The sequence below is a fragment of the Tamandua tetradactyla genome, chromosome 17 (assembly GCF_023851605.1).
Source record: "Tamandua tetradactyla isolate mTamTet1 chromosome 17, mTamTet1.pri, whole genome shotgun sequence".
NCBI lineage: Eukaryota > Metazoa > Chordata > Mammalia > Pilosa > Myrmecophagidae > Tamandua > Tamandua tetradactyla.
Genome location: NC_135343.1, coordinates 2466870 through 2493181, shown reverse-complemented (window position 1 = coordinate 2493181; position 26312 = coordinate 2466870). Strand labels below are relative to the sequence as shown.

Below are 26312 nucleotides of genomic sequence, written 5' to 3'. Positions count from 1 at the left end.
AAAGGTGGTTTTGCTAAACACTTCCCCCTTATTCTAAACTTGATTCCTGCTGCCAATTTTGGTTCTACACCTCAATTCTTCTAGGAATTAATGGAAATTTAACCACCTCTTTATTCTCAAAGTTGTACTTCAATGAATTTTTTAAAAATCACATCTGAAAGGGAATGACGAGTACAACGAATAACTTAAGAAAGCCAAATGCTAATAAATTCAGCATAAACCTTTGTTTTTCGGAAATACACATCAAAGTCAATATCATCTTCAAAGTCGATTTCAAAATCTTTCCTTGTGCTCTTCTTTCTGTTTTCTGACAGTGACGAAGCCTCCTCTGTGGAAATGAACACTGGACGTCAACACACTCTCTCACTCACGGGCCCTATTCTGAAAACCTTATCAGCCTCAGGACAGCACTGCGGCCTGAGCACAGCAGTCCTAGGCACAGCAGTTTTCATTCTAAATGTATAATTTGTGATTCTGCTAACAAAACACAACCAAAAATGTATGCTAATCAATTCCGTCCTTTCAAAGACAGAATGCAAGACGTGTCCCTGGCAGCCGCCAGGCCCCTGGGGTGCAGTCGCCTGCAGTAACTCCTGCAGACCCCAAGCCTGGGGGTCATTCCTGCCAAGGCCTCTGTCTGAGGTCGTGCAGGCCCTAGAGAGCAGGTCAAGGACTTGGGCCCAGCCCTCCTGACCCCAGGCACATGCTCCTCCCACTCAGGAGTCCTCCATCTGCCCAGGCCAGTTAGCCCAGCCGTGCGCGCCTCCGTTTGTTCTCTTGCGCAGCGGCGTCTCTCAAAGCCCCGCCTAGAAGCACATACGTTTGTGTTTGGGTCTAAACCGCCAGTGATCCGGGCCAGCCCACATCGACATGGTGCGGGGACTGAAATAGGAATATTCTCCAGGCCTCGTGGACAGAAGGGGGCACATGGTCCTAATGTCTCCGTCTCCAAGAGGAATCACACCTTCCCTGCAAGACACACGACATTTATGTAGAGAAGCTCAGGATACAGCTGAAGACCACCTTCTTTCCTACAAATGAGCAGCATTATTAGTAATCCTTACTCCTTCTATTTGCTTCTCTCAATTTTATTATAATATGATCATATCTATACAAGTGCTTTGGACATTGCAAAGTGCTTCATAAAAGGCATTTTCTTGCCCATTTGAGAGAGAAGAAAACAGAGAGAGAGAGAGGCACAGCTAGTAAAATGCCAGAACTGGACACCACTCCCCGGACCCAGCCTCAGGTCTCCCCACACACAAGGTTCCCGGACCCCGGTCTCAGGGTCCCCCATGCACAAGGTTCCCGGATCCTGGTCTCAGGGTCCCCCATGCACAAGGTTCCCGGACCCCGGTCTCAGGGTCCCCCATGCACAAGGTTCCCGGACCCCGGTCTCAGGGTCCCCCACACACAAGGTTCCCGGACCCCGGTCTCAGGGTCCCCCATGCACAAGGTTCCCGGACCCCGGTCTCAGGGTCCCCCATGCACAAGGTTCCCGGACCCCGGTCTCAGGGTCCCCCATGCACAAGGTTCCCGGACCCCGGTCTCAGGGTCCCCCATGCACAAGGTTCCCGGACCCCGGTCTCAGGATCCCCCCCCACACAAGGTTCCCGGACCCCAGTCTCAGGGTCCCCCATGCACAAGGTTCCCGGACCCCGGTCTCAGGGTCCCCCATACACAAGGTTCCCGGACCCGGTCTCAGGGTCCCACATGCACAAGGTTCCCGGACCCCGGTCTCAGGCCCCCCATGCACAAGGTTCCCGGACCCCGGTCTCAGGATCCCCCCCACACAAGGTTCCCGGACCCCGGTCTCAGGATCCCCCCCACACAAGGTTCCCGGACCCCGGTCTCAGGTCCCCCACACAAGGTTCCCGGACCCCTCAGGTCCCCCCACACAAGGTTCCCGGACCCCGGTCTCAGGTCCCCCACACAAGGTTCCCGGACCCCGGTCTCAGGGTCCCCCATGCACAAGGTTCCCGGACCCCAGTCTCAGGGTCCCCCATCACAAGGTTCCCGGACCCGGTCTCAGGGTCCCCCACACAAGGTTCCTGGACCCTGGTCTCAGGATCCCCCCCCACAAGGTCCCGGACCCTGGTCTCAGGGTCCCCCATGCACAGGCTCCCTGAACCCCAGTCTGCCTATACAGCATGATAAGCTGTTCCTTCTCTGCCCCTCACACATGTGAGGGCTCCTGCAGGCTCCACCGCAGCTCCCACATGTGTCTACAGGAGTGGAAAAGGTCTTCTTACTCTAATTCACATCTTTGGTTCCCCAAATGACTGCCCTTCGCAGTCTGTAAGGTCATCTGGTTTATTTTCTGCTGCTTGTGAGGTTTGGTTTCCACCCCTTCTGCAAGGAGCCAGGATGTGAGGGGATTTACTCTACAGGCCTCAGATGAGGGGAAAGCCTCTAAGGCCAGACAGCAGCAGCTCCCTCCTCTCTACTGTATTGGGTGACATACAACTTGCCTTGGCTTCAAGCCTTTATAAAAAGTTAAAATAAGGCTTTAGAAAGGGACTTTGGCTTTATCTACAGTTCATTTATTCGTTTTTTTTAACCAGGAGTCTGTATTTGTGTATTCACTATGTAATTAAAACACATCTTTAAAAATCACCTTTCTAGTCACAAGACCAGGTGCTGAGGCAGAACCTGACGCCGAGCCTGTGCTCGCAAATAACAAAGGTGCTGTGTCCAAACTCTGGGGGGAGGACAAAGGTGATTTCAACAGCATCCCAGTCCATCTGCAGATGGTCTTCTGTTAAACCTTTGGCAGTGAGGCTAGGAATACATTAGAGCTCACAGGTACAGCTACAAAGTCCGGTTCCCACCCTCTGAGGGTCTGTGAGGCCCTGGAGGCTAGACTCTCAGTCACTCAATACTCCTCTCCATGTGCAATGCTGTGGCAGGGCCTGCTGGTCTGACCCCAGCCTAATCCACAGCCCGCCGTGCTCAAAGCCCACCCCACTTCCATCGCAGGCCCTCACCCACTTAGTACCAGGTCACTCACCTGGCGCTACGCCTGCGTATTAAGGGGCCCCTCCCACCTGGCTTCCCCTGCATCCCTGGCGCACCTCCTCACTCCTGATCACTTGGATCAGGCTGTGCTCCAGACCAGACCAGCGGCTGTATTAACCAGAGTGAACCCCTAACAAAGAGCCGCCCAAGGCCCTAGAACGCGGGCTGGGCTGTTCTCAGACAGAGAGCATTCAGCAGACGCTGTGCTATGAGCACACATGCAGAGAACCATACTCAACACTGAGCACAATAGTGGAAGTGATGCCAGGCAGGGACCAACAGCAACCTGTCTAACCCGGGTGTCTCACCCCATGCTGGGCATCCTGTACAGTACCGGCATTTAAAATTCAGTATTGCCTCTGCCCTACATGAGTTACAATACAGTGGTTTTCCAACCTGGATGCACAATACAATCACTCAGGGAGATTTCAAAAACTAGCAAAGCAAAGCCTGGCTCTGCCCTCAGCTGATCTGGAACAGAGCCTGCATCGGAGAGCTCACTAAGCGGCTGGGACGTGTAGCCATGCCCGATGAAGGGTGCTGGGTGATGCCCGCTCCAGCACATCACCTACCCTCTTGGAGCCTATTTCCCCATCTATACCACAGGGATAACAGAAGCTAATTTCAGGGTTGCGGCAAGGATTAAATCATTTCATTTTATGTATCATATAAATTATGTGAAAGGCACATAAAGCCCTTGGTATGTTTTTTTGGCAGGCAGAATAATGAGCTCAATAAATACCAGGTATTACTATTACTTCTAGTCCCAATCCTTCATTTATGGATGTAAAAAGAAAGATCCCTTGAAAGGTCAGAAATTTGTCCCTGTCTCAATGCCCTCAGCGGCAGGATCAGGTCCAGTCCAGTTCAAACACTTAGGGAGCTCCTGCTAATGGCTTGCCAAGGTAGGGAATCAAGGAAGGGCCACACACCCCTAATGGCCCGCCTCTAACTCCTAATGCCCTCACGTGGATACAGGCTAAGGTTTCGTTGTTTGGAAATGGGGAGAAAAGTAGAGACATTTGCTTAAAATAACCAGCAGAAAATTTCTTCCAAAAACAAAATGGCAGTGACAATAAAGGCCTCTGCTACCATCAGTACCTCTGAGTCACATCACCATTGGAAGAGTGAAAACTCTTTCCCAACATTTGAAAATAATATTAAAAGAGTCCACCCCACTGACTGTCTACCCCTTCTCACTTCTTTGAGGATGGGAAGGGGACTGGCCAAGACCGTGGCTATAAGAGTGGTAAAGTCAGGAGAGAAGGGTGCTAAAGGACCTGCACAGGTCACTGAGTCTTAAGGTGTCAAATATTCAGCACCCAAATTTCTACCCGGATTTGCAGACATTATCAAGCTAACCACTGTCCATATGGGTAGTCAAACTGAGCTCAAGAAAGAAATCTCTTATACTGGAGCCATTCAAACAGTGCTCTTGAGAGGATTTCTGCCTTGGGTGGGATATTTTACTGAGAAAATTCTGAGGTTTTCCCCAAATTAAACCAGCTTGGCTGTCCCCAGTCCTGGAAGTGCAAAGTTGCTGCTATAGGCACAGGTGTTACTAGAGGGACTTTCATTCTGGTCTCATGGAATCACCAAACTCAAGCTCATTTCAAGACCTTTAGAGGCCTCAGCACTAAAGGATTATTGGTTCCTGCTTCTAATTCATATTCTAATTAAAACATTACTAATCTATTAATGATATATAACAAAGGCCAACAAAGTTCTTATTTTTTTCTGATGAGGCTTACTAGGGTAATGAAACTTTAAATTACTAAATACCAAATTCCATATCCCCATCGATATGTACAATGTTGTTTACTTAGTTTTCCCTGCTTTGCTGGTTCCCAGTCTGCCTATCTGGCAAGTCAGTTCTGCCAATCCCTCCTGTTGATCCAACTAGCCCCTTCAGGCAGGGGCTAGTTTCCACTGGAAGCAACCCAGAAGCCCATTTCTGCTGTAACCGACAGCAGTACAGCTAAACGCCAGGCCATGTGCGGTGTGTGGGAAGGGAGAGCACTTATTACCCCAGACTACCAAAAGACAAGTGGCAACAACTGCCGCCACTCAAGCAGCTGCCACATCCCAGGCACTTGCTTTACTATCACTTTACATATTTTAGTTCTAATCCTTACAGATGCCTGCAGTGTCAGTTTTACCATTCACAGCCAATAAGTGGCTGAACCAACACTTAAAGCCAGGTGTGCGCTTCTATCATTAAGGGCTAATGAGAAAATCACATGAAACCAGTCTCATGGCCAGGGAGCCTTACTGGCAGCTCTGGACCTGGCAGGGCTCCTTCCAGCTCCTGGATTCTTGGGGATCCCCAGATGCAGAGAAGTCTGGCTCATCGTTGGCATCAAAATCGTCCTCCAGGGGCCCGTCAGGGAAGTCTTCGCTGTCACTGTGCTCCACCTCGGCGTCCACATCAAACACCTGATCGTTCCTCTTGAACTTGTCCACCAGGGCCGACACCGACTGCAGGGACAGAGAGAGGGTCTCGAGGAGCGCTGCTCCGCCTGTAACCACCCCGGGGCACAGCTTCTTCCTCCCCTAGGGCTGCCCCTCCCCCAGAGCCAGTGTTCTCAAACAGTAAAAGCGCTGAGGAAGTTGACGTTGCACGGCACAGGATGAGGCTGTACTGTTGTCAGGCACACCTTGTAAAACATGAAACAGGAATCTCAATCCATTAACCACATGTTTAGTGAAAACAGTTTTCCATGGAGACCATCTATTTTTGGAATTGTAGTAAGTAGGTTAAAGGGGGCTATGCTAAAAATACACAGAGGAAGGCTTTACACATGACAATTTCCCAGGAAACTCTGTGCCAAGGGACTTGACCCCAAACAGCAGGAAATTCCTCGAGCTTGACAGCAGCCTGAGATCAAAGGTCACTTAAGATAGCCATATCTGAGAGTAAATTCCTGATTTTAAAAAGAAAAAGGCATCCATGAGTGGCAAGGCTGCCTTACCCTAGGGAAGCACAGAGGGGCCATGAACTTGATCCCAAACTTCATGGAGTTGTAAATAGCCCTGCTGGGACTCACAACCCCACCCCACCCCCACTCCTTAGGTTTCTTTCCTTACAGAAATACTGTCTGTGCTCCTGGCTAAATAAAAGGATGCTACAGAGATTCGGTTCTCATCGAGCCAACTGAAACCATGAACCACCACAGAAATGCCCAGCGTCATGTAAGTCCAGAATAAGTCCAAAAGTTAGCCGCACCTCATCATGTGTTTCTCTGTCCCACTTAGTGAACTGGAAGCCAGCCAGGGACGGGCAGATCTGACGATCTTCCACGCATTGCTGCAAGGAGCCTGCAGAGGGCAGGAAGGTCGTAAGTGGGGATTAAGGGAGGGCCAGGCACGCCCCCACCCCCCACCCCTTCAAGATGCCCTGAGCGGCCTGGTGGAAACAGGCAATCGCCCCATTCTTCTCAGCACAGAGCTCAAGTATCCAGCGTGTCTGACTGGACGGCTGGAAGCTGGCCTGGTGTCCTGGACTGCTCTCCCAGGAGAGCAGAGGTGGGTGGCTACTCACCCACCAGAGTCAGGCTGCACACTATTGCCCCAAGAATCAGAAAGCCCCAGAGTCAAAACCCGGAAGCACAGACATGTTGTTCTGAAAGGAACTGCCTGCCCTATGCCACCGTCAGGAAATCAAAACCCATCCTTAAAAGTATTCTAAGTACACAGCCGATCCTGTAATGCACTTATTTTTAGTCCCAAATTAAATCAGCTACAGATTATCTACCTCAGAAGATCAGAGCCCCAGTTTAGAGCATAAACTTTGAAAACAGATTGTTAGCACAAAACTGTCATACTTTGAGCAGAGTTTAGATAAGACCAGAAAGAATGAGAACGGATACCGTAATACCTGCATAGCCCTAGGGGGAGGGGGATCAGATTTGTGTAACACACAAGTACAGCTCTGGTCTTCACACCCATTGCCCCTCAGCACTACATCCTCAGAAGACTCCCCCTGGGGTAAGGGAGACTAGGAGGGGTGTAAAGACCCATGCCAACGCAGGGAAGGATGACCAACAGCACAGGTCCGTTCTCAAACTGTCCCAGAAGAATCTAAAAAAATTTGCAATGTACTTTTTTCCTTGGGACTCCCTAGATTGCTCACAAATAAGAACAAGGCCTTTCTAGCTAGACAAGGGTCCAAATTCTGACTTGCCACAGTTAGCCCAGAGCCCCAGCAAGCAACGGTAAGAACTGGCTAACAACAGGCAGGGGAGGGGAGGTGTGTGATACATGCAGATCAGGAAGAAACAAGGATCCCAGCTGTGCTGGGTCAGCCTCCACGGCACAAGCAGGAAAAGGCAAGGGGCTGCTGGGTGCTCTAGAAGGGTACCGATGTGGCACTCTAGAGGAGATTTTTGTTTAGATAAACAACATCAGAGCACAGTGGGCTGAATATACCCCACAGTTATATAAAAACTTCTCCAATGATAAAAATGCTCTGAAAAATGGCATTATTTGTACTTACCTTTTAAATCTGCCATTTCTACCCAACCTAAATCTGGCAGCTCAAGAGGTTCTCCACTGGAGAGAGCTTGGACATCGGAAGGGAACAGCAGCTCACTTCTATAGTCATGGCAGTGGAGGGTAGAGAGAAATACCCCTGCTGTGCTACATTCATCAAATGAAGCTGCAGTCTTCTGAAACATGGGGTCAACCTAAAAAAAAAAACAAACAAACAGAGGGAACTAAAGAATTATGATTTGACTGATTATATATGTTAATGTTTTATTTGGTTTGCTAAATTTTTTTAATTAATAAATTTAAATAAATTAAATAAATAAATACGATTTATCCAAAGGCAATAAAAGATATCATGCCTTTGGACCCTGCACCTTCCTAACTGTATATATTGACCAAAAAAGGAAGAGGCAAGCTTTCTACTTGATCAGGTAAAATTCCATCCCAGCTGACACCATCTCAAAAGAAAGGCTTGTGCTCAGGTTAGTAAATACAAAACGCTTAGGCAGAGAGTAAATGTCAGCAAGCACAGACTACCCGCAACACATGCAGACAGGTGTGCTCCTGCTGGTCTCTTCTACCAGTCGCTGCTTCTATGGCTCCCGGCAATGCCCACGAGCAGGGGAAGTTGTGGTAGGGACCCACCCAGCACTGATGTTACCACAGCAAATTCAGTTTGTTTAAAAAGTCTGTGTGGTGGATCTGTTCACAAGATTCCATCATGCTCAGTAAGAAATATTTTCAATATGGGGAAGAAAACAACCCAGAAGACCCCACAATCTCCCCACTCCCTAGACTGAGCAGCACCCTCCTATCTGCTGAGAGGTCACTATGGGTCATCTCACTGTTGCCCTTTAAACGGTTTATTTACTAATGAAACAAAAAGGAGCCCAAACTGCGAGGTTTCTATATTCCTCAGTCTCTAACCCCATACAACTCTGCACATCTCCCACTCCTCCCCAGCAACTGGTATTCTCCCCCGGGGCCCCAAGACTCAATCAGTTATTAGCAAAATTCCCTATATCCCCCACTTCTTTCCTGAAGGCCTTCTCCTTCCTCTCCTCTAAGCCTTCAATCGCGATGGGGGCGATAACACCCCTATGGGGGTGGAAATTGGGTCTTATGAAGGGGACGGTGTGAAAAAAATCTCAGATTTTGTAATACTTTGTGGCTCTCTAAACCTCAACCCCACAGGACAACGGAAGAGGGTGGAAGCACAATGTCCAAAAGGCTCCCATTAGTGGGAACGATAATGAAGGCTGAGAAGCGCCGCTCCAACTGAAACATGGTGCTCTGTTGAGAAGGCTCCTCTGCGGCCCTCCCCACCGCGGCAGTTTCCTCTCCCACAGCCCTTAAGTTATTGGGCCTAAAGACCGGATGGCTAATCTCCCTGCCGACCTCTAAAATCCCAGCTTTCAAAGTAACACTTTACTGCTTTCTTCCCCACTTGTACTGTAACCATCTTGCAACCCCCAGGTTACAACCCCACCCTCCCTCTTTGAACATATAAAAAATTAGCTCTTGGCTCATTACTATTCCCCGACTTCACAACTTCTGATGGTCTCAATACCCACACTAGATCCAGCCAATGCTCTGACCTCTCAGTCACTTGACCTTGTCCTTCATCCAAAGGACGCCAGAACTCTCAGAGAGCCTAGAAAGACCTCCACCTCCTCAGCCCCAACCCTTGGCTCTCTCGTGTTCCCAGAACTGCACCCTTTAACTGTGATGGCAGCCTCTCCATAAACTCAATTCCAAGTGCCCCTCTCTGACAACCACGTTCTGTCTGTCCAGGTTATAACCTCTTGTCCCCAACACCAAGAAGTCTTTGACCTCACCAGGACCTAGTCTACTGACTGTATCACTTTCCACTGCCCTTCACTCCTCTTTTCCCAGCTAAAATTTCCCACCTCCTAAGTACATGCCCTTATTTCCAGGGTCCCTATCTAGCTGTGTCACGTTCACTTGGCTGAACACAATCTTTTGTTAAATCCAACTTTCCTCCTACTCAATGTTTGTACCCGCACAGTTAATCATGGCTGGAGAAAGACTGGTCTCACCTTAAATGCACCAGTCACTACCCTCCAATCAAACTGTATTTCCCCATCTACTCAGCTTCACCCTCCTAGATGACTCTCCTTTTTCTTTCTCCTCCAATCTCCAATACTTTCTCACCTATACTCAATTGGCAGTGTCCTTATTTCATCAGCAAAACCATCCAGCCTCCCCCATGTGCATACTCAAACCCTTCTTCCCATCAGCTACTGGTGCTCATGGACCAACGCTCACCTAGACTAGACATTCTTTTCTTTTCTTACCCCACTTCTTCCGTCTTACCATCACTCCAGCAATTCTCTTTTCTGCTTCATCAGTAATTCCTTCTCCACTAGATAGCTGACACCAACAAATAAATAAGCTATCAATTCTGTCATAAAAAAACTCCCAACCTTTCTTACCCTCCATTACTCCACCTCATTTATAGCACAAACTCTTCAAAAGAACGGCCTATACTGTGTCATTCCTTGCCTATTTGTTTTCCTCCACTTACTATGAAAAATTTCATCCCTACAAAATTGTTCAAATAAAACTGTATAACTTTTATCTACATTCACCAACTGTTTGCAATTTGCATATAGGCTTTGTGTATGTCTTTCTCTCATTTATGTGTGTGTGTGTGTGTATGTATATGTATATATATATATATATATATATATTTCCTTACCCCTGCTGAATCGTCTGATACTTTATCAGTATTACGACAGATATGACACTTTACCTCTATGCCAGTTATTAAATTGTTGTCTCTGAGCTCCACCCCCCTTCCCTATCCTCCGCTCTGTGATGCTGGGTCTGGGATGGCACTGCTGCTTTGCCAGTGGCTCCCATGGGTTCTTGAGGAGCAGTAGGGGAGCCTGCATGACAAGAGGGGAGAAGAGCCCTGCTCCATTCTGTACGCTTTCTGCTCAGGTGAGAAACCCACCAATGCTGCTTCACCCACCAGCTACTGCATTTCCTACCTGTAGCAGGAGGCTGAAAGCAATTTGACATTTTTCCCACAATTAGAATCAGCCTCAGTGTGCCCCTCAGGGACACCAATACCAGACAGCTCCAAAGAGGCCTGGGTTCTAGGCCCACATGCCTCTCTTTCAAACTCAGGGCTCCAACCAAGCAGGACCCCTCCCCAGAGATCTGAGTTGCAGTCCCATAGGGCCCCCTCCCCAAGTGGGGTCACCAGTGACCCCAAGTTCTTCCGTCTTCCATTCCTTTACTCATTTGGATACCACACTCTGGTTTTCCTCTTACTCTACTGGATATCTCTTTCCCTGCCCCCTGAATTCTTAAAATTGGGGTATCCCAGGGCTCAATCCTTGGACTTCTTTTTTCCATATGTATTCATACCCTTGCTGATCAATTACAGTCTCATGACTTTAATTGCCACTTACAAATGTTAATGGAGATAAGAAAAAGAAGATCCAGTCCATTGTTGATGGGAGGGTAAACTGGACCTTTTTCTTATACATACACAAGCAGAAGAGCACAAAGATAACGTGCAAGAATGTTCAATGAAAGACTGTTTTTTAATAGCAAAATTTGAAAAACATTGCAGCTCTCAATTAGCTGGACTAATTTCTAAATGAGGCCTCCAGCATCATCCCTTAATGTAAAGGCAGCATCCTTAGGACTTGCTAGACAGTAAGATTGTTTAGAGCAAGGAGTCTGGAGCCAGACCAGCTGGTTCACTCACTAGCTGTGTCATGTTGGGCAAGTTATTTCACAGTCCTGCACCTCAGTGATTTCTTCATAAAACATCAAGAGGACATTGTGAGGATCAGATGACTTAACCCAAGTCAAAGGCTTAGGGTGGCAGGTGACACCCAGCAAGTGCACAATAAATGGCAGCTCTCATCATCGCTGTTGCTGCACATGAGTAATCTTTCATAAGTCAGATTTCTCAGTAATTTGCAATCTTTTTCTCCTAAGTCATTCTGAAATGGTGAGGGGGAAAAACAGGGACTTACCACCTTCAGTCTTCACTAGAAGGCTAACAGGTAATAACGCAGAGGTACCTGGTAAACATTTCCCTCCCTCGAGGTTCAAACAATCACAAACCAGCAAGGCAGGCCAAGCCCTGCCAAATTCCATACTCGGAGGTTCTGAATCGGGTCGAGACCACGCTGCGTGCCTGCTCCTCACCTCACATTTGCGATCTGCTTCGGGGACGTTGAGGTTATGTATGTTCTGCTCAATGGTTTTAGATGAGTGCTTCTTCCTTGGCTTTGGAGCCTTTTTAGTTGTCCCCATTTCAGTAGCACTTGCATCTAGAAAGAGGAGAAAGATCATGCACTGCAAGGCTTGTTTTGGAGTGTGTAATTAAATTCGTTATTATTAATTCAAGTTCTTCAAAACCCTATAGAGCGGTAGGGCCACCTAATCTGCAGCTTAGGGAGAAACTTAACTATTAATTAAATATTTGGCTTCCAATACAAGTCAGTTTTCAGAGACCCTGAAACAGACACTCTCGAGTTAGTGATGTCTACTCAACCTTGCCTCAACAAAACCTAAAAGCTTTCAAAAGGCCCTTCTCTTTTTCCAAGAAAAGTACCACTAGTGTTTGGTATATACACTATACAAGGCCATATACAATTCTGAAAATGTCCATGTCTTTAAGAGAATGAGAAAACTGATTTCTTATGACTTCTTCCCAGCATATCACTCAACTAACTATCTGTTACACCCTAAAACAAGCCACTGAAATCCTAACCCAACCCGCATACCTGCACCCTGGCACTCGGCTTCTTCCGGGGACGGAGCCTCTTTGCCCAGTCCGCCCAGGACCCTGTACACATCAGCATGCACTGCGTCCACCCGCACAGCGTAGATCTTTGTGCTGGCGTCCAGAGTGCCAGCAGCCACCTGGACAAACAAGCAGAGCTGCACTCAGAGGGATGCCCAAGGAGGTAAAACACAGCAAGCAGCTCACAATATTTATTTATTTGCCCATAAGAAAAAATGACAAAGATCCCCCAAAGACTAATAGGGAATAAACAAGATATAAGGCACAATGTTCTCTCACTTCATCAGGTTAGAAAATAAAGTGAAGTGGCTAACACAATGTCTTCAACAGGGAAGGCATTCATGTATTTACAGGATTCAATTATTATATTATGCTACATATCAGAAATAAGTACCACTAATTCAGATGCAAGAAAAGAAGATACCCTCCTTACTTTAAAGTTGGTTGGTTCAGTATCTTTCTGTTTAAGAATCTCAGACATAAAATCAATCAAGTGCAAGCCAAAAGCATTCTTGGTTGTGATTTTCTGAAAACACAAAATTGCAGAAAGATTTGTTATTTATAGCCTAGGCTCATGTAAATAATGCTACCTGGACAGAGGGGCTAAAGTTTTATACAGAAAGACCCACACCTGGCCACACAGCCAAATCCACACATTCTTAAGACCCAGACAGTGGCAGCACAAAGTACTTGCGTGTACGCTGTGTGTGGGGCTGTTCTCAGCACCCTCAGAACAACGCTGTGAGATACCATTCTCATTCTCGTTTTACCAAGGACTCGGAGGTGGAGTGGGGAGGTAATTTGCCAACGCCACAGAGCCTGGAAGTGGCAAAGTCAGTATTCCGACTCGGGCACTCTAGCTCCTGAACTCCCACCATAACCCCTAGACCATGTCACTCTAGATATGCTGCAGGAGACAGGCAACCTTGGTCAAATGGAGCACCGAAGGTCTGCAGGAAACAGTGAGAACATACTGAAAAACATTCTCATATGAAGAGGCACTGAGAATAAAAGTACCCAATCATCATCAATCATTCCTTCTCTGCAGAATCAAGATGACTAGCTTTCCCCAGCAAGCAAGCTGCCAAGTGCTCAGTGACAAACCAGAGGAGACTCACGTTCTCGGTGGACAGTTTGATACAGGTGGAGTAATGTTCTGTAATCTGTGTGTTTGTAAATTTAGGAATCATAGCTGAAACATCAATACTCCTAAAACAGAAAATAAAAACAAAAACCTCTGGCAAGCGTCCATGATACTGAGGTCCTGTGGGGCTGTGACAGGGCCATGCCCAGGTGCGCCACCAACATACCTGCTGGAGGGGGAGGCAAGGCCACGTGGCGATTCAGTGCTGAGCTGCAGGTCGATGACCCTGGAACGTCGCCGCAGCATGCGCTCCTTCTCATCGTCATTCTGTGGGAAGTCCTCCAGGACTGGGGTGCCGGGAGTACCGAGAGGGGCCTTCCTGGGCAGGGGCACTGGGAACACCCGTTCCAAAGGCGAGGCAGCACCGTGGGCATGCCCACGGGTCTCGGAAGCAGCACTGCTCATTGTGACTGGCAGCAATGGAACAAAACCTTGTTTAAGCAGTCTTCACCAGAACATTTCCTCTCGAAAGGGGGACCTGGGACCCATCCCAGGGTATAGGCTGACTTACCCTTTCCCCACCAAGGTCTTTTCCTACTCTAATACTCTGACTAGAACCTCTAGAGTTAGGGTAGGCTTCTGTTGCTCCTGGCCAATCAGGGATAAATGTCTACTATGCAACTATACTGTGACTCTAAGCACTGCATGGGAAACAAAGCTGGATGAGATAGAGTGCTGCCTCCAAGAAGCTCACACACTAATGGAACAAGAGACCCGCAGAACCCAGAAGGCCAAGCAAGGGAAAGAAGACTCAGAGACAAGGTGAGGAATGGGTGATAGAGTCAGATCCACTAGGCCTTACCCCCAGTTCTGCCATGTCGTGGAGAGAGACAGAGAAAAAGGCAGAATACTAAGCTCCAAAGAATCGCTCACTGTTAAAAAGTTAACTGCAGTGGGACATAAATCCTAGAATGAGCTGGGACTCAGCATCAAGGGATTGAGAAAAACCCTAGAATGAGCTGAGCCTCCGCATCAAGGGATTGAGAAAACCTTCTAGACCAAAAGGGAGAAGAGTGAAATGACACAAAATAAAATGTCGATGGTTGAGAGATTCCAGAGTCTGAGAGGTTATCCTGGAGGTTATTCTTAACACACTGAATAGATATCACCTGTTTACTTGAGGTGTCATGGAAAGGCCGGAGGGAACTGCCTGAAAATGGAGAGTTGTGCTCCAGTAACCATGTTTCTTGAAGATGATTGTATAATGATATAGCTTTCACAATGTGACTGTGTGATTGTGAAAACCTTGTGTCTGATGTTCCTTTTATCTACCTTATCAACAGATGAGTAGAACACATGGATTTAAACAAAATAAATAATAGGGGGAACAAATGTTAAAATACATTTAGTCGATTGAAATGCTAGTGAGCAATGAAAGGGAGGGGTAAGGGATTACGGTATGTATGAGTTTTTTTCTGTTTTCTTTTTATTTCTTTTTCTGAATTGATGCAAGTGTTCTGAAAAATGATCATGATGATGATATACAACTATGTGATGACTTTGTGAGTTACTGATTACATAACAAGAATGGAATGATCGGGCCACGGTGGCTCAGCAGGCAAGAACGCTTGCCTGTCATGCCAGAGGACCCCGGTTCGATTCCCAGTGCCTGCCCATGTATTAAAAAAAAAGAATGGAATGATCATGTGTTAAGAATGTTTGTGTTTGTATGTAGTTGTTTCATTAAAAAAAAATTATGGTGAAGAATACACAACTATGTCATGATATTTTGAGCCACTGATGGTATACCATGTACGGACTGTATGTTTGTGAAGATTTGTCAATAAAATTATTTAAAAAAAAAAAAAAGCTAACTGCAAGGGAAAAATGCCTGTTACAATGAAAAAGATGCAGCAGTCACCACTTTAACCAAGCCATCAAATGTAGTCTCACTAAAAAACAAACTCAAAACTTACTCATCTCTTTATGTGACACAATATGAATCATAGCATTGCCCGTGAAATACTTTTGTCAAAAATGTTTAACTAAATTTAACCAAGGCTTTAGACCTAACTTCCAGTCTATAAGAAATACAAGAGGTAGAGGAACAAATTAAATAATACCAGAAGGAAACACTCAAATATAAATGATGAAACAGTTTTTAAGACAAAACTGGATTAGTCTCTTAAAAAGAGCCAATGTTCAAAATATAGAAGGTCTTTTAATCTCTGTATTAAAAGAAACCAAAGCGTTATACCAACAAAAAAATAATGTATAAACTTTAAACCGATTCTTGGTCAAAAACAAAACAAAACCAGCTATGCACAAAATTTTGGGAATAATAAGAGAAATTTTGAATATCGTCTGAATATCAGACATTAGGGAATTGATCGTTATTTTCTTAGCTGTGATAATGATATTATCGTTATTGTAGAAAAATGTCAAGACTTTTAAGAGGCGACTTTTCGAGGGGAAATGACATATGCAGCTTACTTTCAATCGGTTCAGTCAAAAAATATATTTAAAAAGCTTCAGAGCTGACACAGACAGAGACATTTGGAGATGCAGAAAGAAAAACGCCCCCAGGGAAGCCAATTGAAATGAGAAGCTAGCAGACATCACCATGTGCCTTCCCTGCTGACAGAGAAACCCCGAACGTCATCAGCCCTATCTTCAGTCAAGGTATCTTTCTCTGGATGCTTTAGTTTGAACATTTTTATGACCTGAGAACTGTAAACCTGTAACTTAATAAATCCCCTTTATAAAAGCCAAAAAAAAATTATATATATATATATATTTAAAGGGGAGGACAAAGTAAATATGGCAAAATGTTATTTTTTGTTAACATTTTTTGTTAGATCTAGGTGGTGGGTATAAGGTGTTTATTGTCTGACTCTTTCAATTTTCCTATATGTTCAAAAATGTTCCTAGGAAGAACTTAGAAAATACATAACACACTAGAGGGTGAGAAAAGTAAAGCATGGGAGGGGAACAGGGACACCTGGGGAATAGAGATGGGGGATCATTTTAAGCAGAGTGGTCAGGAAAGACGTCACCACAACGCAAGCACGGGAACTAAGACAGTGCAGACTGTGCAGAGAGCCCGGAAACAGCCAGTGCAAAGGCAGGAGCGAGCCTGTAAGTGTGATGAGGCCAGTGTGGCTGGGGCGGAGTAACCCTGGGAGAGTAGTCCCAGAACTCGAGATTAATGGGTGTCCGACTCCCCAGAGCCTGGCACAGAAGAGACCCGGATTATCAGAGCAAAGGCAGGAGGACCGGCAAGGGCGCGTCAGCCTTCCTGACGGGCCCGTGTAAAGCCCCTGCCGCTCAGCGGACCGAGAAGAAGAGCGATTAGAGGGTGCCGAGGGGAGAAACAACGGGATACAAGCTAAGTTCAAGAGGATCACTGGCTGTTATACTGCAACAGACTGAAAGGGAACAAGCATAGACGCTGCAGGAAGACCAGGCGGGAGGCAAGGGCAAGGACCCTAACAAGGGCTGATGTGGGTCAGACCAGAGAGGAGGCACTAGAGATGCTTAAAGTGGTCAGACACTGCATAAAGGCTCGAGACTGCGCTAAATGATTTCCTGATGGATTAAATGTGGGGCATCAGAGAAAAGAGGAGAATCAAGAACTCCTAGGTTATCCCGAACACTTGATAAATGGGAATTGCCATGGTCGGAGAGAGGAAGACTACAGGAAAGGCATATTTGGGGCTTGGGGCGGTGGGGGGAGTTCAGGGCAGTTTTGGACATGCTAAACTTGAGACGCTTATTAGTCATGTCAATTGAACATCTGGGCCCAGAGTTGAGGAAAATGTTCCAGGATAGATGTACAAACTTCAAACTCATCAGCAAATGGAGAGTATTTAAAGCCTTAAGACTAGATGAGAACACCAAGGAAATGAATATAGAGAACAGGAGAAGTCCAAGCCTGGTCCTGGAACACTTTGAAGGTTTAAAGAGCAGGAAAGAAGGAGGAACCAGCAGAAGAGATGGAGAATATGCAACTAGTAAGACAGGAAGAAAACCAGGTGAATGTGATAGCCTAAAAGACAAGTGAAGAAATGTTTCAGGAGAGGAAGGAGTAATGAACTCTATCAAACACAGGTGATAGGTCTAATTAAATGAGGACCGAGAATGAATCACTGGACTTCCCAACCTAGAGGTTATTGGTGATGTTGATAAGAGCAGCTTGCAAAGAGTTGCGGAGAATGCCCAACCGGAGTGGATTCAAAAGAGGAAGGAAGAAGAGAAATTGGAGACAGCAAATATAGACAATGCAATGATTTCTACTGCAGAAGGAAGGAGAGAAATGGGAGAGAGTTGAAAGTTAGAGCAAGAGAGAAATTTTTACAATGGGAGAAAAAATAACAAACAGCATGGTAAGAAAAATGAAGTAAAGAGGGGAAAACAGATTGTATTACTTTCCTATTGCTACTGTAACAAGTTACCACAAATTTAGTGGCTTAAACCAAGACACATTTATTGTCTTAAATTCTGAAGAAATCTAAAATCAAGGTGTCAGCAGGGCTGTATTCCTTCTGGAGGCTTCAAGGGAAAATCCACTTCCTTGTCTTTTTTCAGCTTCTAAAAGCCACCTGTCTCTCCCACCTCTTGCTTCTGTCATCACCTCTTCTACCTGTGACCTTCCTGCCTTCCAGCGACTACATCAAACCTACCAGATAATCCAGGATACTCTCTCCACCTCACAAAGTCCCTTTCACCATGCAAAGGAACTTATTCATAGGTTCCAGACATCTTTAGGGGAGTCATTTTCTTCAGCCTACACAGAGATCATGCAGAAGCAAGGATAAAGGTTGCTGAACAACATCCTCAAGTAGGTGAAAGGGGTTACCTTTGCAAGAGTTCAGGAGCAGGAGGGAAAGCAGAGAACATGGCACAGGTGCATGTAAGTGGCAGATGTGATTGCAGGCATGTGGATGCTCTCTTTTGATTCCTTTCATTTTCTTAGTAAAATAGGCAGCAAGAAAAGGGAAAAAAAGGGCGGGGGGGGGGGGAGTAGGAGAGGAAGTCCTGGAGATTTGAGGAGAAAGACAGGTATGATATGGTCATCTAGGGCAGTGGGAGAGTAAACTAACCAGGGAAACCTAATACCCCCCTAGACTGTATGGTATCCTTGACTGTGTTTCTCTTGTCATCATCAGGTGTACAGGGGCTGGTACAGAGTAGACAGATTATGAATTAACCAGGGTTGTGACTGTGTCAAGGAAGTATAAGAAAGTAAGATGTGACTGTGGTGAGTGGCGACATCAGATAGGAAGAGTTGAAGGAACTGAGAGCAGCCTCAGCCAAATTTCCAAATTTAAGAATCCAAAGGCCTGGGTTCAAATCCCAGTTCCATCACTTACTAGCTGGTGAAAGTTTAAGCAGGAAAATGCTATAAGCATTTGTTTCAGCATCCCCCAGCTGTAAAAAAGAGAGTCTATCTCAACTGATTCATAATTTGTGGGATGCAAAAAAAAAAAAAAAACACCTGTACACAATATAACAAATATTTTTTAGAAACAGATCAAAATAAAGCAATGATAAATACTAAATAATTGCCCATGGAGGTGAGGTGAGGGGAATATAGGAATGGAAAGGAATAAATAAGTAAAATACCAGGAGAGGAGCATCACATGCTCCCCAGACGGCTTCTCACAAACTGAAAAGAACATAGTTAACATAACTGTTACCTAAAGTCAAAACAAAAAATAAAAATAGAAAAGGAGGAGCAAGAGACATTTTTAAAGACAGAATCAAGGGGACTTATGGTTATTTGCACGTGGACTTGGGAGTAAAGTCCTCAAGGGAAACAGGAAGGACCAACAGAGGAACTGGTCTAAGACGGCTGGAAATTCAGGGCACTCTTGAAGTCTCTGAATCTTCTCTCTGGTGATGTTTTCTCTCTACTGCCTTTGACGTTATGCATCATTCATCTGACAGATGGTACTCAGCTCAAAAACACTTCCTGTCCCCACTTCTTCAGCTCTCAGCCATTTTCCATACCCTGGGGTCTGGCGCCTATCCCCAGCACTGCATTTGAAAACTTCCCCTCACCACCTACAACTTCCATGTTGCTAAATCCAGGCCTCAACACTCTTGAGCTTTCACAGCATATGAAACAGCTGACAAGCCCCTCCTTCTTGAAACACTCTTGGCTTCTATGATTATCAATCTCAGTTTTTCCACCACGTCCTTCTCAACCTGGCTTTTAAATGTTGCTTCTGGGAGTTTTCTCTACAAGGCCTACCTCACCTGTCCCCACGGTTTAAAATATGACCTATATGATGATGACATCCATATTTATTTCTCAGCTCATGGGCCACCTCCCTGAGTGGCCCACATCAACTCCCCTGAGTGCCAAACTCATATGTAGGTGAGTACGGACCCCTCCACCTGGGTGTCTCTCAGGTATGTCACCATAAACATTTCCGAACCATAAATGCATTCCCAAACCTCCTGCTGAGGACGAGCAGTCCTACCAGCTGGCTCCCAACCTCACTCAGGAAGCTGAGTCACAATTTTAGGCCAGCTCTTTCCACCCTCATCCTTGCCCTTGCTCTTTGTCTGCTTAAAGGTCTTCCCTGAACCCCTAATCTCAAAGGGCCCCCCCCCCCCCCCCCGCTACTCTCAACTGCTGTATTCAGCCCCTCCGTAGGATACGGGCTCCAGGAACCTCATCTGCCTACATCCCTGAAGCTGGCACATTCAAACGCTTGTTGAATGAATGGAAAAATAAATGCATGCCTGCTACGTCACGGACCTGAAACCCACGTCCACTCCAGGAAACCACCTGTTCGACGCAGAGTGCGAGCCCAGGGCAGAAGCTGCCCACACACCCCAGGGGCCGACGGGGGTGGGGGTGGGGTAGAGTCGCCCCCGCGCTCCCCCGCCCCCGGCCCGCCCCCTCCCTCCTCCCGCCAAATCTCCTCCCCCCGCGCCCGCTGCCCCGCGGCTGGGCCGCGACCAGGGCGGAGGGGCCCCGCACCCGCCGCTCGGCCTGGCCGCCCGCCGGCCCCGCGGGCCCGGAGCGCCGCTTGGGGCCGGGCGCTCCCAGCCTCGCAGCCGGCCCGCCTCACCTGGGCCGGGGGGCCCCATCTCGCCGCAGCGCGCGCCACCGGAGCTGGTTTAAATCGCGCGCGCCGAGACGCCGGCGTGCCGTAACGGCCGCGGTGACGTCAGCCTGGGCGGGGCCGAAGGACGCGCCTGCGCAGGCCGCCTCGGGCCTCGGCGCGAGGGGAGGGGCCCCGAAGCTCGGCGGGCAGGGGCTGTGGAGGGCTGCGGGGGCCGCGGGGGGCCGCGGGGGGCCGCGGGGTTTGCGAGGTCAGCGCGCGCCGAAGGAATCCAAGCCCGCCGTCGGGCCGTGTGCGGGGCCTGCCCCCGTGGAGCGTGCTTTCTGGCGGGCGAGGCAGGAGGCGCGGGCCCTGCCCGCGACGTGGGCCCGAGCGCGGAGCTCGCCCGAGGACGCGGGGGGCGGGCGCGAGATGGTGGCGGCCACTTCCGGGTTTTTCAGCGAGGGCTGGGGCTGTAGTCCGATTCTTGTCAACAGCGTCTTGGAATCCCCCTTGCAAACAAGGGCGAGGTTGAAGTGAGACGGGTGTAAAGACCCCTGTCCCTCGTGCTGCCTCTTCCGGCCCCCGGACCGGCGGCGCGGCCGGGGCGCCCCCTCCGGATGACCGGCTCAGCCCGGCGTTTCTTGGAACTCGCACGCCGGACCTCGCCTCTCCTCCGGGGCGCTGCTCTGGGAACCCCGGGCACAGCCCTTCTGATCCCCTCGGCCCACCGCGCCTCGTCGCGCCCCTCGGGAGTTCGGGCAGCCGGGAAAGACCTGCCCTTGTTGAAAACCTCGCCTCTTCGTTCGGTCATGAACTTGTTCTCCCGACGACCACCTTCAAATCCTCAGCAGAAGGCAGGACAGAGAGGAAAGAAGATAATGGCGGTGGAGTGGGCAGTGCCACCAGCCACGCGGGCCCCACGTCGACCCCGGAGTCTTCCTCCGCGCCTCCCTCCCCCTCGCTGTCCACACGCAATCCCTTGTGGGGCTCCTCTTCGTCCTGAAGTCTCTCCCGTCCCTCTGGGTCTTCTTTGCGGCCCACAGTACCTTTCCTACCCCGTCCACGGCAGCCCCACACCTTCTCTGATCACCTTCTCCTTGGGCCCAGAGTGGTGCTTCCCACGTGCAAATCTGACCTGTTGTTTCCACGCACAGCCCACCCACCTCCGTCCCAACTTATTCCCCAATGTCTGAAACCCTTTGAAGGCTTCCTTTGCTCTCGGAACTTCCTGGCACTGTTGGCCCCTGTGGCCTCTCCAGGGTCATCTTACACCAGGGCCTTGTCGCCCTCCCCAGGTCTCCTCCCACCCCAAACTCTGTACACGCCAGGAGCCTCTTCACCCCCAGACTGGCCCCATCGCGCACCAGCTCCTGTCACTTCCTCAGGGAGCCTCCCCTGATAAGGTCAGGTCCCCTCGCTGTGGCTTTGCTAGGATGCATCACAGTTGCAGTTTTACACCATTTCCTGCCTACCTCTTCCAAAGACCGTCAGCTCCAAGAGGCCAAGGCTGTGTTTGCTCACCATTGTCTTCCCTGAGTCTGGTACAATATCTGGATACAGCGAGTATTTAAGTCTTTAGGGAACAAGTGAAGTTGGAAGACAAGTTCACATCCTGGGTTGGGCAGCTTTATGTAACCTCCTGGCCTCATTTTAATTCCCCACAGATAAAATGGGGGTGATAGTGCCCCCTTTACTGGGCTTTGTGGGAGTCAGGTAACAGACTGAACTCCCATTGAGCGAGTGGGCTCAGGGTTTGCTGGCGTCCTGGCCTTCTTGCTTGCCCACTGTCTGTCCTGAGGGCACCGAGGGGAGGAGAGCGGGCACAGAGAGTGATCCTCTGAATTTTGTGTGTGCACCGACTTTACAAGCAGCAGGGCTGGGAGGGCGGCAGGTAGCACCGAGTCGGGAGCCTCTGGAGAATTGGCACCCCCGGCAGAGGAAGGAAGGTCCTGGCTGATCCCCTAGACAGAGGCACGAAGCTGCTCTGTGGTGATAGTGGAAGCTCCCTGGGCTGATGGCCGGGGGCTCCTGAGGAGGGGAGCAGAGCCCGCTGTACCCCCAGTGCCTCTGCAGGCCAGGCCCACCCTTGCAGGAGGGTCTTTCACCTCCTGCCTGGAATGCCTGTGTTTTGGGTTAGGGCAGCTGAGGGTGCCAAAGATAGGACTCACTGGTAGACCGCAAAGCTCATTCCTCTGTTGTGCAGGAATGAACGGCAGCAGGTCCAAGCTCCCACTCCGCGGCTGCCAGAGAAGCAGTGCAGGGGCTCTCCATGCACCCACCACCATGTCTGCGCCTCCCTAAGGACTCTATTTCCCCAGAATAAATGGGGAGCATCCTTAGTTTCCGTGAGGAACAGCTATGTTGCCAGATGGCTACCTGAACAAGGCAAGCTTTTGCTTCACATTTGCTCTGACCTTCCAACCTGCAGCTGACTTAACATCACAATGAAGCTCTCCCAAAAAGAAAGAAAATAGAGTCACCATGGCTAAGAAGTTTAAAATGGAGCCTGGGGTGGGGGGGGAGGGGTCTCATCCTGGAGGTGTGTCTTATGCAAATCCACCAGGTATCACACACTGCCAAAGTGTGCAAAGCTTCAAGCAACAGTGTTCCTCAAACCCCAAGGACATCGGACCCCAGGCACAAACCACAGGTAAAAGAACTCTGTACAATCTAACAGGACGGATATGCCTCACCACCAGTCACAATTTATGTAACTTTCCTTTTCTTTAAAAACCTCTGCTTGAAGTGATTTGAACAGTGAATAAAAAAGTATTTGCAAAGTCCCCTTCGGGGAATGGTGAGAAAGGGGGAAAATTCAACTTCCCCAAGTTCAATTCTTGATATTCTCACGAGCAGTGTGGACAACCAAAGCTATAGGCTGAGCCCCCAGTCTTGGGGTTTGTTCATATGAAACTTAACCCCACAAAGGATAAGTCAAGTCTACTTAAAATTTAGGCCTAAGAGTCACCCCCAAGAGAGCCTCTTTTGTTGCTCATATGTGGCCTCTCTCTCCAGCCAACACGACGAGCGGTCTCACCACCCTCCCCCTCTCTGCGTGGGACATGACTCCCAGGGGTGTGGACCTTCCTGGCAACATAGGACAGAAATCCTAGAATGAGCTGAACTCAGCATCAAGGGATTGAGAAAACCCATAGAATGAGCTGAGGCTCTGCATCAAGGGATTGAAAAAACGTTCTCAACCAGAAGGGGGAAGAGAGAAATGAGACAGTGTCAATGGCTGAGAGATTTCAAACAGAGTCTATCCTGGAGGTTGTTCTTATGCATTAAATAGATACCACCTTGTTAGTCAAGATGCAATGGAGAGGCTGGAGGGAACTGCCTGAAAATGTGGAGCTGTGTTCCAGTAGCCATGTTTCGTGAAGATGATTGTATAATGATATAGCTTTCACAATGTGGCTGTGTGAGTGTGAAAACCTTGTGTCTGATGCTCCTTTTATCTACCTTGTCAACAGACGAGTAGAACATACGGAATAAAGATGAATAATAGGGGGAACAAATGTTAAAATAAATTTAGAGTGAAATGCTGGTGATTGGGGAGGGGGAGGGGTGGGGGTATGGTATGTACGAATTTTTTTTCTTTTTATTTTTTTCTGAATAGATGCAAATGTTCCAAGAAATGATCATGATGATAAATATGCAACTGTGTGATGATATTGTGAATTACTGATTATATATGTAGAACGGAAAAAAAAAAACCCTTTGCTTGGAAGTGCCAAGACCGGACATGATTGGGTTGCTGACTCAATCTGTGCTCCCCAAATTGCAATTCTAAGACCCCAAATACAGTGGGTGTGGGCTCAGTTAGTTGTAGGTGAAAGATCTGAACCATCCAGTCAACAGGCACACAAGTAACAACAACTTTGCGTTCTTTCTGGCCTCTGAGCGAATGTCTTTAATCTTTGCATGTGATAGGAAATGCCTCACCTCCTAAAGACAGGGCTAAGGACCAACAATTCCTGCCTTCTAGAATTTCCGAAGAATAACATACCACCCTTTGTCTTAAAGTCAACACTGTGCATTTTGCTTTTCCAAGCACTTTTGTCCCACCTCTCATTTTATTCCCATTTGACACATGGCCAGGGCAGGAACGTTCATCCAGGCTCCACCACTTACTAGCTAGGTGATCCTGGACAAGCCATGCTCCCTTCCAGTGTCGGGGCATGTTCTTGTAGCATGGGGACAACGTACCCACTTCCTGGGTGGCAGCATGAGGACTAAAGAAGTCACTGCCATCGCGTAGTGGGGATGGTGCTGCGATAATCAGCAACGCTCAGCCAGCGCCATCAGATCACAGCTGCCAGATCCTGGGTGCCAGCCAGGTTTTGTTGTGGAATAAATCTCAGCTTCCTAGATATCTGGAGAGTTTCCCCTTTCATTGTAAGCATGTTCCCAGAACACAATAGCTCTAGCTCTTGCCATCACCACTTGTTTCTGTTCTCTTTCTTGTGCCTTCGGCCCCACCCAAGCTTTGCTGGCTGTTCCTTTAGTCTCTGCCCACTCAACTGTATAAATTCTTTCTCGCCTGTTCGACTAGAAAAAACAGGCAGTCCTGGAGCATCATACCACCTCCTTTCTACCTGAGCAGGCTTCTGGAATTGAGGCATGCTGCTCGCACCTACTAATATCTTTAAATCTGGCTGCTGTTTTGGTTTGGGCATCCCCAACATGAACCACCTCTAAAATGAACAGCCTATATGTTCTTTATCATTCTTAATTATTCCTTCCTCACTCCCGGCCACACTGCTGGGAGAACCCAGGGCAGACTGCAAGGTGCAGTAAGAAGCATTCGATGGGGTTTGAACTTAGGGGAACAGGCGCGTGTGGATAGCTGCAAGGCATGTGATCGCACAAACCACAATTTATACAGAAAATAGCCTCTTTTATTGTTTCAAAACTAAAACACCAGCAAATTCTTTTCTGAAAAGCATATTTTTCTAAGATGCCAAAAGCTCACCAGGACGGAAGAAACCGTCGTTGCACCTTACCTGAAAGCAGTACCTGGTTGCCAGGAGGTGAGAGGGCAGTGCAGCAGCTGTTGTGCAGGAGAACGCCAGATATTGCCCAGCTGCAGCATTGGGGACACTTTTAGTTTATTAGTGCTGGGCGAGGGATGTCGAGGGACGTGGGCTCTGCGATGGGGCCCATGGCGGTCAAGGGGACTGTGGAGCCAGGCTCCCCTCCACAGTGTGCCTTCCTGGCAGGGCTAAGTAGGAAGGGGGGGTGGGTACTTCCAAAACAACTACGCCCACCATCGAAGTCCCATCTAACTCTCCTTGGGATAGGGGAGGTCTGGAAGGAGGGGAAGGCTACCACTTCTCTCTCCAGACTCCCTCCTGTGCTGGAGCTGGCCTGCCCTGCCACAGCCCCTTCCTGTCCAGCCTTGGCGGGCAGCCCTGTCTGGGACACTCCTGCTATTCAAAACCATACAGCAGCTCCAGCTGTGCCTTTGTCTTTTTCAAAAAGAGAAGACAAAGCCATTACCAGACTGAGAAAAAGCACAGGAAGAAGCGGTGGCTAAACCTTCTTTCCATTTCACAAAGGAGTGGTTCCCTCTGAGAAAGTAACTGTTCATCTTAGAGCCCCCAAAAGATCATCCTCATGAAGGGCATTTTAAGGTGCCTTCCAGACACAGAAAACCTTGTCGGGTGTTGGCTATTTCACTAATTACAGTAAATACATGATCTCACCGATGGGGCTGGTCACTACTGAGTTAATGTTTGTTTGGAAATCAATGCCAATAAGTTATTTGGGTAGTATTGGAGTTTTTGTTTTTTCAGATGTACAAACACAACTATGTTATTATCACATGAAAATAGAGCTAAATTAAGAAAATGGAAACGAAACG

General features: G+C 48.2%; 1 protein-coding gene across 2 annotated transcripts in view; it reads right to left on the bottom strand.

The window, feature by feature from the left end:
• Positions 1-20568, bottom strand: part of NCAPH (non-SMC condensin I complex subunit H) — a 30078-nt gene extending 9510 nt beyond the window's left edge. The window contains exons 1-11 of one of the 2 annotated variants that reach the window (XM_077133768.1): positions 20471-20568; positions 13612-13855; positions 13420-13510; positions 12735-12827; positions 12282-12420; positions 11701-11825; positions 7514-7703; positions 6245-6336; positions 5291-5496; positions 821-969; positions 222-328 (exon numbers count right to left, since the gene is read on the bottom strand). In XM_077133768.1, coding sequence (XP_076989883.1) covers positions 222-328; positions 821-969; positions 5291-5496; positions 6245-6336; positions 7514-7703; positions 11701-11825; positions 12282-12420; positions 12735-12827; positions 13420-13510; positions 13612-13855; positions 20471-20489 — 1455 coding nt within the window. In that variant the 5' untranslated portion in view covers positions 20490-20568. Of the gene's footprint in view, positions 1-221; positions 329-820; positions 970-5290; positions 5497-6244; positions 6337-7513; positions 7704-11700; positions 11826-12281; positions 12421-12734; positions 12828-13419; positions 13511-13611; positions 13856-20154; positions 20231-20470 lie in introns of those variants that run through there. The other variant, XM_077133769.1, reaches the window with a different exon arrangement.
• Between the last annotated feature and the right edge of the window lie 5744 nt (positions 20569-26312).